A 17,034-nucleotide genomic window follows, 5' to 3' on the forward strand; every position below is an offset into this window, starting at 1 on the left:
CGCGACAGCAGTCTATGAACGATTAGCATGTTTCTGCGTAAAGCACAGTCGTTTCAGTTGAGAGGAACGAGAAGGTGAATTATCTATTTAATTGTAGCCAAACTTGGACAAATCTAGTCCCCGGTATAATAAGGGCATAATAATAATATTTAGCAAATTTTATGTAGGAGGAAAGTAGAAGTAGCAAATTCAGAGCTCGCAAAGGGTCTTATGAATATATTATGCCCACCTTTTGCGATGATACAAAGCAAAACCCTTGATCTGACAACTAATCAGAGGAGACAGTTGGATTGGCAAACCAATATTACCTTTCACAAAAGATGTAGCGCCATAAAAGATGGATGACGCAATAAAACAAAATAACAACGTACATTAACAAATTAATGTCCTAAGGAATATGACAAAGAAAACTAATGTTCCTATTCTTTTAAAATTATTTTGCGAAGAGAAACCTTTTTGTCTGTTTAATACATTATTACAAAGAACAACACTGGGCTTCCAAAAAAAAAATATGTCATGATAGCTACACATCTTTTAATCTCGAGCAAGTGACCACCAGTTATCTAATTTTCAGAATGGTACCCATGATTCGCTTGTCCTACTACGGTATTCACAACAGAGAGGGCAGGCAAAATACATGCATATGAAGGGTACCTATATGGAATCGCTACTATCTATCTCTCTCCGCGATCAGTGCCGCGTTGGCTCAGTGGTAGAGCGTTAAACTATGATGCATAGTGTCCCTGGTTCGATCCCAGCTCGCAGCAAGTGAACTTTGTGCTAAATAAACACCGTCTTCGTGGGTTTCTTCGGGGTTTTCATCAATTTTCTTATTCCATCATTGCATTTATTTCGCCTGATCACCGTTTCATTTAGCTTAGTCGGCATAACAGTGGACCATAGAACTTAAAGATTTCATTTCGTTTCTTTCCGTGATCAGACTCCATTAAACGGAATGGAACATTATACTGTTGATCATACTATATCTAATAACTAAATGAAGACTCAACAAATATATGCGAGTAAACGTTTTAAACCTTTTCTAAATAACGAGAGCAATTCCATGTTATTACTCGAAGCAAAATTAAGTTGAGAATATTCTTAAAAAAATATATAAAATGTTTCGGAACCATATATTTGACAGGTGTAATTTATTGAATAAAGTATTAACCCATATTTCACATTGATATAAAAATGAGCTTACCATCAGTGTGTTCGTAGAGCAATTCTATATGATAACTCAAAAGATGATAAATTCCAACAGCAGACCATATAATTTAAAAAGATTACTTGATTTAACCTAACGATGCGCACATAGCCCCCCCCCAAATTTTGAAGTAACAGCATATGGAATTGTCTGGAATGAGTGGAATATGTGGTGAGTATAATTCACTGGAAAAGCTAGAAAAAATGTTTGTAGAGAAGATTATGAGAGTACTCTTGGACAGATATGGAATTATACTGAAGTAGTAAACCGGAAATGTAATGAGCAGCATTATTAAAAACTTGCTATAGTACAACTCAAATGCATTTGGTTTGTACAGTCAAGAACTAATTTCAGTTGTTCTGTAAGTTACATTTGATCTAGCAAACACTACAATTATTATCATTATTATTAGTTTTAGTAATGGTAGCTCTAGTCAGTGAGTTAATAAGTATGTTTCTGTACGTAACATCATCAAAGCTGTGGTAGAAGTCCTTAATATAACAACTATATAACATACATCAATGTATAAATAATTATACATGTATAATGATAAAGCCTTTCTCAAAATACCTTTGTTTTCGAAGACACATAGACCTCTACGTCTACATTGAGCACACCGTCAGTTCCAAAAGTCACTTCTGAATTTGATGAGCTAAAAAACGAATTTCAGTCTGTATAATTTCCTTTTCATTGTAAACTAAAAATTTAGTCTAATAGTGAAAATTTTAAAAATAAATCTTATAGGATAAGTTTAGTTTTAATGTTGACTAACATATTAGGATATGTGATAATTAAAAGCAACCAGAAACCAATGTATGATATATCAGAAACTTTCATTGTACCTATAAGGAATAAAGTTTAATGAATACTAAAGTTTACACTTTTTTGTTGTGTACGGAATGAAGAATGGCTGCGTGATTTGAACTCTACTCGCCATTTACCCTTTCTCTCTCCCTCTATATCAAATACCAAGGAATATAATATACAATTGATAGGAACAAGTAAAGTATACCAAGAGAGATAAGAAATTTCATTTTTATGTACCTAAATAGTATGAGTTTTAAATAGAAACATCTAAATACCTAAATCCAATCCTAACCCAATTATGAGATATATTATTAAAGTGAACCATCCTCAGCCTTAATAATTTCTACATATGAGATAGATTAGTCAACTCCAAACGATTTCCTTCCGCTATTTTCTTCATATATAAGTCAAATACGAAAATTGCTAAAGCATACACTAATTTTATTACTTTAAATTAGAAGTCTTAATAAGAAATGGCATATCTCTAAACTTCGGGGATTCTGTGAAATGGGCATTTTAATATAACAATTGTAACATGCACCATCTTTCCCTACGTTTTCGTCCCTCCGAGGTGAAATCCCAAGACAAACAGTAAAGCACATATTTAATCATTTTAAATAAATTTGTAAATACCAAACTTCGTGCATATATTTAAGTGATTCGGGGATATGCTAATCTAAGTCTAATAATTTCCGCTCATCCGGTATAGATTTTATTTTTGAAAAATCATCTTTAGTTAATATTACGTAACATGCCGTGCATGGTTTCAAATTTCAAGTTTGTATCTTAAACAATTTGACCTAGAAGTTGATCAGACAATCCGAACATGTTTTCAATATAAACTTAGCTCAAACACTATGTATAATGTGTGGTGCGTGGCTTTCCTCGGGGTTCTCCCGTTTCTTCCCACATTCTTCATTTCACCATTTCACTCATTTCTCATTATCACCGTCTCCTTTAGCCTAACCGGCATAACCGTGGGACGTTAAACTTAAAGATTTCATTCCATTTTTACAATGTATAATGATAATTAATTAGCTCAAAAGCCAATACAACATTCTCTGAAAATATACAACTTTTAAACGAAGCATGCTCGTATCTTTCAAACCCGTGAAATATTTACTTAAACAGTCTTGCTTGGTACGTAAAACACTTTTACGATTTGATAAAGAGCCTAATTTGAATGTTGACCTTTGCTCCCAAAGATCCTATTTTATTTTAGGATCAAACGGCCACTCGGTTAAGGATCTCAACTGCGGGTGGTATGAGTAAAAACACTTTTAGGTTGTGCCTTGAGATATTCGATTGTTAAATTTGCAGGATGAGTATTGGTGTCGATATAGTTCACTCTGGAGGACAGTGCTTTTCCAAATCACAGGAACGTTTATATTTTTTATAAGTTAACTTGAGCATGTATTCTTAGAATGTAACACGAAGTACTAAAAAAATAAGGAAAATAAAGAATTAAAAATATTCGCTTCATTCTGTGCCATGGCAGGACAGAATATGCACGTGTCCGCTTGTGAAGATCAACTTAGCGCAAACGTAAGATTACAAATAATTATTGATAATTTATTTTTATTTTCAAGAACAGCTTGATGTTCTACTGCAAGTGCCACATTACAGAAGTTTCAACATGATCCGTTATTTGTCCGGACAGCGAATTGTATTTAGTTTTTCCGGATGAATGATAGACATATGTCTAAGTACCTGATTAACATTCGTCATTGTGATGCTTTACTTTCACAAACGTTACACTGTGAAATGAATACTGGGTACAGAATACTGACACAATTTTATGTTTTATTGATAAATAAAGCTCATATCATTTATTATTGCATATCCTACAAATTATGTTAACATATGTAGATCGGAACATAATGCTGACCTGCTGAAAGTTATTGTGTGGCCAATTCCGAAAGAAACATTTCTTCGCTCATAAGTGTTGCGAGATAGTATTTTCTGCATTGTCATGATTGGATTCAATTCTAAAAGAAAACACATCATTTTATACCTATGTGAGGAACGCTGCCCGGGATATTTACATGTTTATAAGTATACGATTTTGCAGGCCAGGTAGATATTGGTCCAATTGTAGACCATCTGCAACAGCAGAGTAGCAAGCAACAAACAATGGATCAGAATCTGAAAAGGTCATTTGCAAGCTACTATTATTCAGTTTTATCAGAAAATATTAGTAAAAATGTAATGATCATACGCAAATATTGTCGTCAGAACTTGAATATCATTTTCCGCCATTATTTAATTAATGTATTTTCCTTCTAGATGATAATAGACTTAAAACATACACTTCTATGAATCAATTTTGTGTTCGCAACATTATTTTCAAAAGGATCTCCGGTTACTTACTTAAGTGGTTTCAGGGGCACATAGCAGGCAACTGTTAAAACCTGGGCTACTTTCTCACATTTCTTGATAGGATTATTGTTGATGGTTTCTATTTTCTGAGAATATCTTCAGTAGACTCGGAAATGCGGTGTGGTAGTTTTATTCATGAATGTGAGTCAACTCGATCCTCAACAGAAAGACTAACTTCATACGTGTTTGTAGACGTTCAGTCACAAGAAAGATCAGCATACAACGAAATATTTTATATCAGATCCATATCTGGTAATCTAGTCTGAGGGCAATAAGCTAACATAACTATCTTACTTCAAAGTATGTTAACGCTTGTTCTCATATCCCAATCTACATTAGGCTGTAAGGTTTATAAACATAAATCTTACCAAACACGTGCGGAACCTGGTTGGATGGCGTTCATCGCCAACATGTTCTAACAACGATCACCGTTAAACTACTGATGAATATCTAGCGGTGTGGACAAACATATATCGTACACTGATTTAGCATGTAAGAATAGCTACTTGTGTGGCCACTTGGGATAGTAACCATTCTAAACACAATATGTTTTGGAACACCATGTACAATATAACTATGATATTCCAGAAATATAATTTTTGCATAACTACTATATGCTTATACCTTCTTGTTGTAAGCCTGTTTTGGGTCAAATGCATCATTCAAACCTTCTTCCGGAAAATGTTATGCGGGGTTATGGAGTAGCATCAAAATGTGAGTTATCTTCACAGATACAGTATTTTGACATATTGGCAACACCAATTTAAATTTTCTTAGCTCTGCAATGGAGGTTGGATAAGTGCGGAGCGTTGACGAGATCCTTCAAAAAAAGTGCCTTGAACAAACACTGCCATGGACTTTCACTTATACTCTTACAAGAATTTCTACAAATACGCATTTTAAAACTAAGAAACTTTTATGATTCGACATGCAATAGGAGCCCATTTGTGTTGTCCTTCATCCATACAAAATAACACATGTGCTTTTCTCGTAGTTCTATATATTAATTCTTCAATACTTAAAAATCTGCAATCAGTTATATTCGAATATAAGATTTGAATCTATGATCTATTACATCTAGAATTATTTATGTTAATGATTTCATAGTACTCGCATTAACAAGAGTTGATTTCCTCACATGAAATATCATATTCGTAAATTTTCTTAATTTGTTCTGCTTTGTGTAGAAACAACATCCGCTTATGCAAAAGAGTACCTACGCTTGGATAAATTTCTAACCTCACTTCGTATACTACTTTTTCTACTGTGAATCCATAGAAAATAATTAAAACTCTCCACGCTTAGATACATTTCTAAACGTACTGTATACGCTAAGTTAAAGATGCTGAATTCAAGGTGATGAATTCAATTATACTTGTTTTCCATGATGTCTTGAGACAAAATATCTCAAATTTGGCATTTGAAGTAAATTTTATGTCCATGGTACAAGCAGCCACCTTCGAATACACTTCTAGCTGCAGTTTGTAAACATTGTATCAAGTAGAAAAATATTTGTATACGATTGAGCAATGATACTACATATGTATTAAGTATAGAAATGATTTGTGGTACGACCTACCCTACGATTTTTTGTCGTCAATAAAGCAACGATGTACATTCAAATATTGAATTTTTTTCTTTTGCGTGACGCCTTGAATGGATAAATTTTAAAATACTTTCATTAGATTTGGGGTCCTAAACTTGGTATAAAATATGCAACTAGAAAGTATCTGAAAATGGAATTTCTATTATTGACAAAAGCATTAGTTCAAATTAAAGAAAAAATAATATGTTATTTTTCTCAAGACACTATGGATAGGTTTAAAAACAGTTTTATTGCATTTAGCACCCGAAGGTAAAATACAGAAAACAGATAGAAAGGTATAGAAGAGTGATAATATACACGTTCGGCATAAACTGTACGTCAGTGACCCCAACTTCGAGCGATTTCCTAGTGACCTCATTAAAAGATAAGTTTTAAAATAGTTCCTTTGGATTCAGTATCCTCAAATTAGTATAAAATCTAAAAATAAAGATATACGAAAGCATGGGTACATTTACTATTCCCGTAATCGACACTTCAAATACTTCAACATTCATGTTATTTTTCTAGGGAAACCTTGGACGGTAAAGTTTAAAACTGTTTTGTTTTTTTGTTATTCAGGGTTCTCAAGTTGTATAAAAATACAATTGGAAATGTACCCAATCGTAGGGAATTTTTATGTGTTATAATCGGTTGTTCTTTGAAGTTATTTTTAAAATAGTTTCCAGAATTTGTAATTTGGATTCTGAAGGGATCCCTTACTATTTTCAAGTAAGTATAAATGTCGTAGGTCTACCGTATTATATATGGTTTAGTTATTTGTATCATCCTTAATATCAATATATTTGGTATCATAATTTTATCGAATGATTAGTACACTTTATTGTGTATATTTCAAACATAAAATATATTTCGATCTATGGATAGAAACTGAATACAATTTCACATAGAATTTGCCTAAACATAAAGTATTCAAGGAAACTCGAACGACTTTCAAGGGCAACTGAATGTACTTCCTAATTTCCTTTTTTTTTCTAGATCATACATTAATATATATTTGGAAGTGTGTTTAATCAGTTTAAGCGAAATGTGTAAATGCCAATATTATTATCTCTTAGGTTAATTTAATTCTCCCATTCCTTTTTTATGCCTAGGTGAAATATCAGGAAATGAAAAAATACTTGTTAAACTATAGAATACCTAACGTAGGTCAAAATAAACTAGTAGATATTTCAACCAGTATATGTTTTTGAACAGTTTTTGTTTTCGTTACATATTCTATTGTTAGGATAATACTTTAAATTTTGAACTTCCTGTTCTCTTTCTTTTCTATTCATTTTAGTGGCTTACTATTTTTATATGTGTACGTAAAGCTACTTCTGACTTATGAGTTTCTTTACAAATACAATAGTAATAAAATTTCACAAATATCTTTACTGGTATTGGTTCAAATCTTAATCGATAATGTAGCTGTAGCAAATATATTTGGAAAGTTCATATGAATTTGTAGACAACTTCCAATTCTAATACATGTATTACACTAGATGAAAATATGATTCTTTTCAGTTGTCAATGCAAGAGCCATACCGCAGTGGCAAAGAAACCAGGAGCATGTGATTTTGAGGTATTCTGGATTTGTGAATTGGCAGTATTTATGCCACTGAAGAAACAAATTAAAAAGGGCTCCTGCTAGGGGATAAGAACTAAACTGGGAACGTTAGTATTCGACAAGTGAGGAGTCTTTGAAGTTCTAGTTTGAATATTAAGTTAATATTTACTATTTACAATATATGTAAGCACATGAGTTACTAAACAAAGATATAGCAATTATAGGAACGCTGCTTCTCAACAGAACATATATTAATTTGTTGTTATTAAACCCTAAAAAATCGAAATGTCAGCTACACTTATTTCACATTGGAAACTGGCGTCACAATCGAAAGATATGTACCTCCGAACAACATATAGTATGAACTAGAATTGTTTCTTCTAGCAACCAAACATCATAAACAATTGTCTACGAGAATACAACAAGCACTACTGTGAACAATATGGACAAAGTGATTAAAACAAAAATTTCAAACGGCAGTCTTGTGTCCATCCTATTGTATTATCATTCAACGTGCATGACATTGAAGTTCTCATCGTGTATTTTTATTTCTTACTATCAACAAAAGAAGTAAGGCAACGTGTATCATTAATGAAACTTACATTTTACAGATTTGGTTGAAGAACATGTAAAATTATATATCATCACAAGAAAAATAACTTTTCGAAAAGCATACTTTGGTCCTTATTTTTCTATTTGATAACAATACGAGAAATCAAAGACAAAGAGGAAATACTAAGATAAAGACGTAATGTTCATGACTAAAAAACAAGAAAAAAATAGGTCCGAATTTTCTCATGAAGTGTAAAATAAGTTTATGTAATTACGTGGTTTATGAAGACTGAAGCTAAGAACTATCACCTTTGAAGAGCAAAAGTCGTAATATACGTTATTATTTGTTTAAGGCTATATTTTGAAATATTCAAAATAAAGACTTGAGCAGGAATCAAAATAAATACCTTAAAAGAATTTAAGCTATGTAATATTACATGTGGTACGCACGTTCGCACGTTATTATCTTGAATAAATGAATTATATAGAATTTAAGAACAGTTAATTGCTACATCTCTGAAACATTAACTTCAATAAATAATTAAATGGTATAGAATCAATAAACATAAAATAATACCATGGCGACTAGTAGAATCACAATATTGAAATTCAGTATGAATAAAAAACGACCATGTAATTAAAACTACAATAAATTATGCTATACGCTCTAGGGTTAATCATTCGTTAAAGAAAAGTTAAATATTTACTTGGTTTGTTTGGAGTTTACAATATAACAATGTGGATCGTCGGAAGGAATATGATTTAGGAATGAACAGCAGTCCGTCTTCATCCCATTCATTGAACAGTTCTTGAAAAACAAGTTGCATACTCTGTAATGATGAATATGTAGTAGAAACCAATTAATTACATTTCACGTATGAAGTAAGTGCTACATTTATATACACACATATTTTTTTATCTTATTTTTTCTTTACACTTGCAAGAGACATGATGTTACTTAGCCATAAACGTAATTTTACCTTGTCTCCCGCTTGCAATATAGAACTTTGCGTCAACCATTTCAAAATAATTGATCACATTATTTTAGCTTCATTACAAATAAAAAAAAACTTAATTGTATTTACATTAATGCAAAATGATATATTTTTCAATTCATTATTGTTCCTTTTTAGAAAAAGAAAATGATTTTGTAGGCTACATATACACTTTCTGCCGGTCACTTAACACTCGTCCGCAAAAAGGTCCAGCTATGAAGGAAATGCGCTTCTAACATTAAAAAGTAGTATTAAATGATTATGTTAAGGGGGGCATTAAGAGGAAGGAATTTTATTCTTTTTATGAAAATGCTAGGAATGAATACGTGCTGTACGTAGAATAAACAGCAACTTAATACCAATTATCAAAATCGTTACTTTTAAAACAGAGGAAAGAAAATAAAATCTTACTGATATATCATAGAGATAACAATAGTAATAAAATAGCAAAGATAAATACTGAAATAGAGTTCGTAAAATCCCTAAAGAAATTAAGTAAAAAATATGTAAAAGCAAAGTTAAGTAAAAAAATAAAAGATGATGGAAGCGTAGTATCAAACAGTTCAGAATGCAAAAATGTTAGTAAACCTAATCGCACAAATAAAACTGAATGTCTCACTAAAAGTGTATCATTCCTCAAAGTATAATAGGCAAAATATTCTTAGGCAATACTAACATTACTCGCATTTGTGTCCAAAATATTAATTTCATTCTTTAAAAATTTTGTTCAGTAAGTGCGTTTGTATATTACTTTGAGTATAATTATTGTAGTTATCAACACGATATATATATATATATGTCGATTTCTAGCTGGAAATCGTATGAAAACAACTTTCTTCACTATGATGATGTTGCAGAAAACATTATATACAATGCGGCCATAGCACTTTCCGTCTATTTTCAGGTGCTAAAGTACAACCGTAAATACGCGATTATATTCATTACACTAATTTTGACTTGTCCTAGTGCTTTCGCAAATATCTATGGTTTAATATTTATTTAATTAGCTTTGTAGTATCGATGAAACTATTTACTTTAAGTTAGTCATTGAATTTGAGTTGTATCTGTTGAGCTCTTGCTAGTCACAAAGAAAACAGATCAGAAATGTGTCTAATTAAAACAAGTATCTTAGAAATTTAATGTAACAAGACAATGTGGAGAAGGAAACACATATTTCAACGATATAAGAAAACCAAATTCTAAAAACGTGGACATTTTATGTCCTTGTACTCTCAGTATTAATTATTGAACACAACGGGACTAAATTATGTGTTTTTCAGTATTAAGTTTGCAGTTTAATTGGTTTTACATGATTATTTTGTATAATATAATGAAGGTAACATAAATAAATAAAGTAGTATGGGAAGTAAATCAAGATCAGCACTTTAAAAATGTCAATTACACAATCCCTATACTCTGATCCCAAGTTGAATTAATGGCACTTACCTAATAGGCCTAATATGAAATAATACATTTTACTCTGATAACGGCAGTTACCCCATTGCGGCATGGACTCCACGAAGCGCCTGATGTGTTGTTATGGCATATCAATCCATATTTGCTGCAAAGTCTGCCAAAGAGCCCGCAGGTCGGAAAAGGGTCTACATCAGAAGGAGTTGTTCCATAGCGTGCCAGATATGTTCGATTTGAGTGAGGTCCGATGACCGTGTTGGTCAGTGAAGTTTTTCCAGATTGGAGAACTGCTCATAATTCCTATAGCGGTGGGCCCGCTAAATGTCCTACTGAAAGGAAAGGTCACCATCCGGATGCTGCAGCCTAGAAAATGACCAAATGACAGGACATGATCATCTAGAAGATCGCGGTACTGCTCTTGTCTGAGGGACCGTTGCACACGTGTTTGGGGACCCATTTCAGTCCAGGTAAACACGCCCCAGATTTGAATACCACTACCTCCCCTCTGCGCAGTTCCCAGCTGTCACGATGAATCCATTGACTCGTGCGGTTTGCGACACACCTACCCGTTCATCGGCATATAACAATAAGAAACTTTGTTCATTTTTCCAGGAAACCGTTTTACATGTTTCCACGGTGAAGTGACGGTGTTTCTTTACCCATGGTAGACGTTCTTTCATATGTTGTGCGGTTAGGAGGTTTTTTGCTTGGGCTGGTGGCTTCTATACAACTTGGAGAGTAGGTGGTTGTGGATTTTGTGGCTGCCAAGACGACACTATTGATCTGCATTGAACCTCTCTGCGACCTCACGCACTGCGGCTACTTTGTGGGCTGTTACGATGGGTTGGTGGTGGTTGTTAAAGTTTTACCGCAATGCTAATACTCGTGATACACCCTTTGCACACTTGCCTTTAAAAGTCCGAGTGCCACAGTCGCTTCGGAAATGGAGCCATTCAGTCATGTTGTCTCTACGATTTGACCACGTTCAAGTGAACTCAAGTCCTTCGTCTTCCCCATCATACACTGCACTGACACGGATAACAAGAGACGAAGCACACGGCAGCTTTACACGCATGACGGGTTTCATTCTTATGCACTGGTGGAGCTTCTGTAGGGAGGTTTCTGAAACTGCCTGCTGTCTCTAATTCAATTGGTGATCACTGTGTTGTTGCATGCGCACCGTATATATATATATATATATATATATATATATATATATATATATATATATATTTGTATTTTTCAATTCCCAATACGTCACATCATTTTGCATTTATTTAAATCTATATGTTAAACCAAACATTATTATCCCACATTTCTTATTCAGTGTTAAGGTATACCTCGATAGCGCAAGCATTAGGTATATTCGAGATCTCTGCATAAGGCACAATACAAGTGAGAATAAAAAGGAAATACTTATATGAAGTATTCCCATTCTCTAATACTATAAACATTGTACTACATAACTAGAATAATTATATGGTGCGGAAGGAATATATTAACAAGCCCGCTTTTCGAAGTAATGCTTAGATTAGCATGTTTTAATAGACGAGAAAATGTTAGTCCACTTTTCACCAATTTGATATCTCATCTGCAAAACGACTTTTTTTTCTGATTATTATACCTTTGAATTCACGTGTTTGGAGGATATATTTAATGTTGTGGCTTTCCCTTGCATCTGTTGCATTGCAACCCTCTTCGTTTGGTATCTGTAAGTTCAACAAGTATTCACATTCGCATAAATTTAGGGAGTTTAACAAAATTTATGTTAGTTATAATATATAGGGAACTGGTTAAGATATATTGCAGGAAAATGACACTATTTTTAAGTCTATTGTAAAATAGTTCTGTTCGTTCTACTTGCGAAACTACTGCCGAAGACATTTCTACAATGCTGATGTTTGTAATACTGTGACGTCTTAAGTTTCCAATATGAATTAAATAGAAACTTTTTCTTGAACATATATGTTTCAGGCACTCTGACGTAGCCCTGTTAGAAAATATAAGGTCACATATAGGGTTTAGAATACTCTTAATTTGTGGAATCTCTGAACATTTGGAACGATTAGGCCCTACTATATTGGCTTCCTACAAATTTTAATGTGTATAGTTTATCACATAAACAGTTACAAGGATGTTTGAAGGCACCTTTTTATCACTTTTTATTTAGTACTTTCATAGCTAGTAGGCACTAGTACATTGTAACATTTAGCTAATTCATAAAATAACAAAACATTATATACTTACATAGCTTCATCAGCACAAAAGGCCACAGCAAAATTTACTGTTATATTAACAGCTGAATTTTCATATTGTTCAACTTCAGTAACGACAGAGTTATCATAGTATTTGTTCCATAGGGATACCGACGCAATAACGCCAGAGAAGGCGAAAAAGGTCCATACAGCAACCCATATTATCCTATTAAATATAAGGTGAAACAACGTAATTTAGTATATGCTATTTCACTCATGCACTCAGTGTTATTTGGTACAACGTTCTGCAAACTTATAGCCCAGTAGATTTACTCTTTGAGGTCGTGCTATTCATATTTTAGTAAATGGATTGTGCTACGACAGTTATTAATAAAATTTATGTAAACAAAACTAATTAAAACTACAATAAACTGAGAACATCCATGAGGATCAAATGATGGCCAGCACAGAAGTGGTTTTATCCACAAGTATGCTTCTTATTGCCTGCGAATACATATGAAATGAAATCTGAGATATAAGCCTATTACTCGATTTTGCTTTAATTCATGTTTGACATGGCATGTACAGTTGGCCATTACTTTAAACAAAACACGGCTTTTAACTGCCATTATAAGTTAGTAGCTTTTCAATTACCAAACTCATTCTGAAAATTTACCGAGATAATTTTACTAATACAGATTACATACAATGGCTATCAAATAGTTGTAACTGAAATTCTTCTTATCCAGAATACAAGAGATACGTTAAATTGAAAAAAGGACTCAAAAAGATGTCTTATGCACACTCACGGTATCATCATCTCAGAGCACCAAGCATTTTAAAATTAGCAAGTAAATAAAATCATTAGTTTGTCCTAGCGTCAGTGTGTTATAAATAGAGCTTGGCTGGTTTACTCGTATGATGCCATCTTGGAAGAAATGAGAGTTAAACTTGCTTAATTCATGGTTCTGACACGATTAACCAAACTGTAAAAAAAAATAGTTTCACTTCTCATTCACAATAACTAAATTTTTAATGTATTTCTTCCATGTAATAATCAATTAAAATCCTTCCAACGTGATAATTTTAAACTTTAATGTAAACTAATAATGTAAACTAAATGCAGTGAGTATAACAACAAATTTTACAACTTGAATACTGAATTAAGCAATGATCCAATGTAAAAAAAATATTCAAAGTGTATCTCTTTTGTTATCATCTTAATTTTTCCCTTTCCACGGACGGTTTATATGGGTATTGAAAGTCTCAAGATTTGTCTAATATCTCACATTCCAGGTTTGTTCTTCCGATGTTCTTGAATTAAATTATGAAGTGTGAGAAATGTATTATTAAAACTCTAGTCGTTACGTTAAGTATTATATATTCAGCTTCCGCTTTTCTTCTACACAACATTGTTTTAATATTAATATAGTTCTACTCATTCCTTGGGTTAATTTGATGTTGATGATATACGGTGGGTCAGTGTTAGAGCGCTTATCTCTGATGTGTGGGGTCTCTGGTTCGGTTCCCGCTCAAGTAAGTTTGTGATGGACAATATTGCGTTCGTGGTTTTTCTCGAGATATTCTCGTTTCCTCCAACTTTCTCAATCTACTAATTCTCCAATCACCATTCACTTGCTTCAATCATTGTATTTGTTATCCTAAAGGACATAGCTATGCAAAGGTAAACTGAAAGGAAAGAAGAAAGAAACAGCTTGGTACTGTTTTTCATTTTAGCTATCTCAAAGGGCATTCAATAAAAATCATGTATACTAGTTTTTAACTAATATTAGATAATCAATATAGTTGAGAGACAGTGTTCCTGTAATGATTGTTTTGTAGCAGCGATAATAAATTGTAACTTTTTCTACGGTATAAATAAAGAAAAGACAGGAACAGTAAGTGTAGTTATAAGATTAAGTGAAATGTACTTGAAATGAAGAGATAATGTTCACCAACCTTAAAATGGACAGTGTGACATGGATTATTATATCCAGAAGTAGCTATAGATATATGCGTCATACAGCAACAAAACACATATGTTTCTCATACTTATTTCATTGAAATCTGACCTATTTTAAGTAATGTTCAGTAATTACTTGTTTCTTAAGTACCAAGTACTTATCATAGGGAAACAGCTCATCATTAATTGAAGCCCTTGAAGGATAAAGGTGTGATGTTACATTTTCTGAAACCTTGCACTCCGGCGATTTATGCACGTGTTATATGTTAATCATACGACGTAACATATTACGTAGTGAGTTCTCGTCTGAATGCAGATATTTAGAAACGATGAAGGCGTTTTGTTAACGAACAACATTGTGAAAGTCAATTTTCCAGTCATATTCAATTTGTTACATAACACCTTTATCATCCAAGCGATTCAATTATAATTTTTGGCAAAAGTGAGTAGAATACCTTGAACTAGCTTTACTATTAAAACCGTTAACGAAGGATAAGAATATTTACGTGGTGGTCATGGGTTGCAAAATGGGATGTTCCCGACAAACTTCTGATTTTGTCTGTAATTGACCAAAACATTTCGAAATTAAGGTTTTAAGTATTCCAATTGCTTACCTTTCGAAGGATAATATTATACATTTTTGATTTAAAATTCCACAAAACGTTATTTTTATTCTGTATACACCAACGAAAGGCACCTAACGTGGTGGAAGCCTAAGCTTTTGGAAAGATAATCAAACGTTATGAGTGGATGAAGTCAGAAGTATATGTTTTGTAATGTTAATTAAAATCTTCCGTGTTAATGTTCACTGGTATTTTAACATTGATATTAAATTTTCTTTACTTTCTTATTTCCTTTTAATTTAAAGAAAAACGATGATAAGCATTTAGTGAATGAAATACCAGTGAGGAAAAGAGTCAATATTCTTGAAGTTGATTTATTGCTTTGTATTACGTTCATCGTCAGAAGTTAGTCTAAATATTATAAAACGGGGTTTCTATTCTATATAGCCTAGCCAAGAAAATTATTTCAAATTACGCAAAGCTGGAATACAATTCTGGACATTGTACTCTTTTTTGAGATTGTGCTTGTTATTCCTTGTATTGTCAGTTAAACTACGACGTAGTGATTTAGTATTCGATTAGTCGTTCCCAAATCTTTGCAAAATGAGAATATACAATAGAAACAATGTTTTACTAACTAGTATTTTATAAGTACTGACTGATTACAAATAAACCTTATCCTTTTATTCCTTCAATAAAAAATTATATTTTTAAAAATGTTGAAACCTGATAAGCATATATCATACGCATTAACACCCTCATTGATTGCTGATCTACATTATGGATGAAAGAATAGAATAGTTAACCCTTAATTCATACCTCAGAGTATCCCTTTTAGATTAAAGTACTAAAACTCGAACATGTTAAATGATTTAGGTATTACACTGTTTGGTACATTATACTGCAAAAGTCACAGCACGTAGTGATGACAGGAATACATATGGAATGTTAGTTTACCACCACTTAGGTTGGTAAGAAATATGTGATAAAATTGCAGATCACAACCACGCAAGCTGATCGACGCTGATTTGTTGACTGGATTGAAATGAATTATTTGAGTGGTTCTTGTAAAATTATACAAAGATTAATAAGCTGCAAATAAGTCTTTAACTAAACTTTTATTCATATTCAAAAGATAGGAGCTGAACCACAAACTGTCCCCTCCATTCACTGACTCACCATCTGACCAGTCATCACCTGTACTCGTTAGGCAAAAAATACTCAAAACGGAGACAAAGTATCAATACAGGTGAAGTCTCCAGGCGACGTAGTTTAAATATGATTAAATAAGATATGTATTCTATTTAATTAAAAAAATAATATATTATTATAACAATACAAGTGTATAAAGTAGCCAAATGTTCTTACATATTACAGCGCGTACCACGACTTCAATAGAAAAAATCTGGTCAATTTATAAGGTATTACAACTTATGAATCGATTGGTTTAACGAACATGCTTACCTGGTAATAAAATGGATGCTGACAGAAATATCAAAGCAAAAGAATAAATTTAAGATTAATAATAGGCCTATTTTTTTCAAAAGGTTTACAATTTTACAGCTTTTGATGGATAACTAAAAGGAAACATTTTTCATTTACAAATATTATGTGAGTATTTCTACCTATATATATATATATATCAATATATATATCAATATATATATTATATTGCTCATTACGACCGAGTAATTCTTTACGTGCATAAAAATTTAAATGCCTAAATACACGAATGGTAACTTGTAAAATTATATAAATACATATCCGTTTATATTGCACTTCCTTTCTTTAAATGTATTTATCACATT

The 17,034-nt window shown here is 32.4% G+C and overlaps 1 protein-coding gene across 2 annotated transcripts in view; it reads left to right on the plus strand.

Annotated features, from left to right (window-relative positions):
* Positions 1-8,025, plus strand: part of LOC145688938 (uncharacterized) — a 344,877-nt gene extending 336,852 nt beyond the window's left edge. For both annotated transcript variants that reach the window (XM_081763105.1, XM_081763106.1), the window contains one exon: positions 7,503-8,025. In XM_081763105.1, coding sequence (XP_081619231.1) covers positions 7,503-7,600 — 98 coding nt within the window. In that variant the 3' untranslated portion in view covers positions 7,601-8,025. The remainder of the gene's footprint in view (positions 1-7,502) is intronic.
* Positions 8,026-17,034: the final 9,009 nt, after the last annotated feature.

The sequence above is a fragment of the Thermobia domestica genome, chromosome 7, assembly GCF_964235325.1.
Source record: "Thermobia domestica chromosome 7, izTheDome1.hap1.1, whole genome shotgun sequence".
Lineage (NCBI taxonomy): Eukaryota > Metazoa > Arthropoda > Insecta > Zygentoma > Lepismatidae > Thermobia > Thermobia domestica.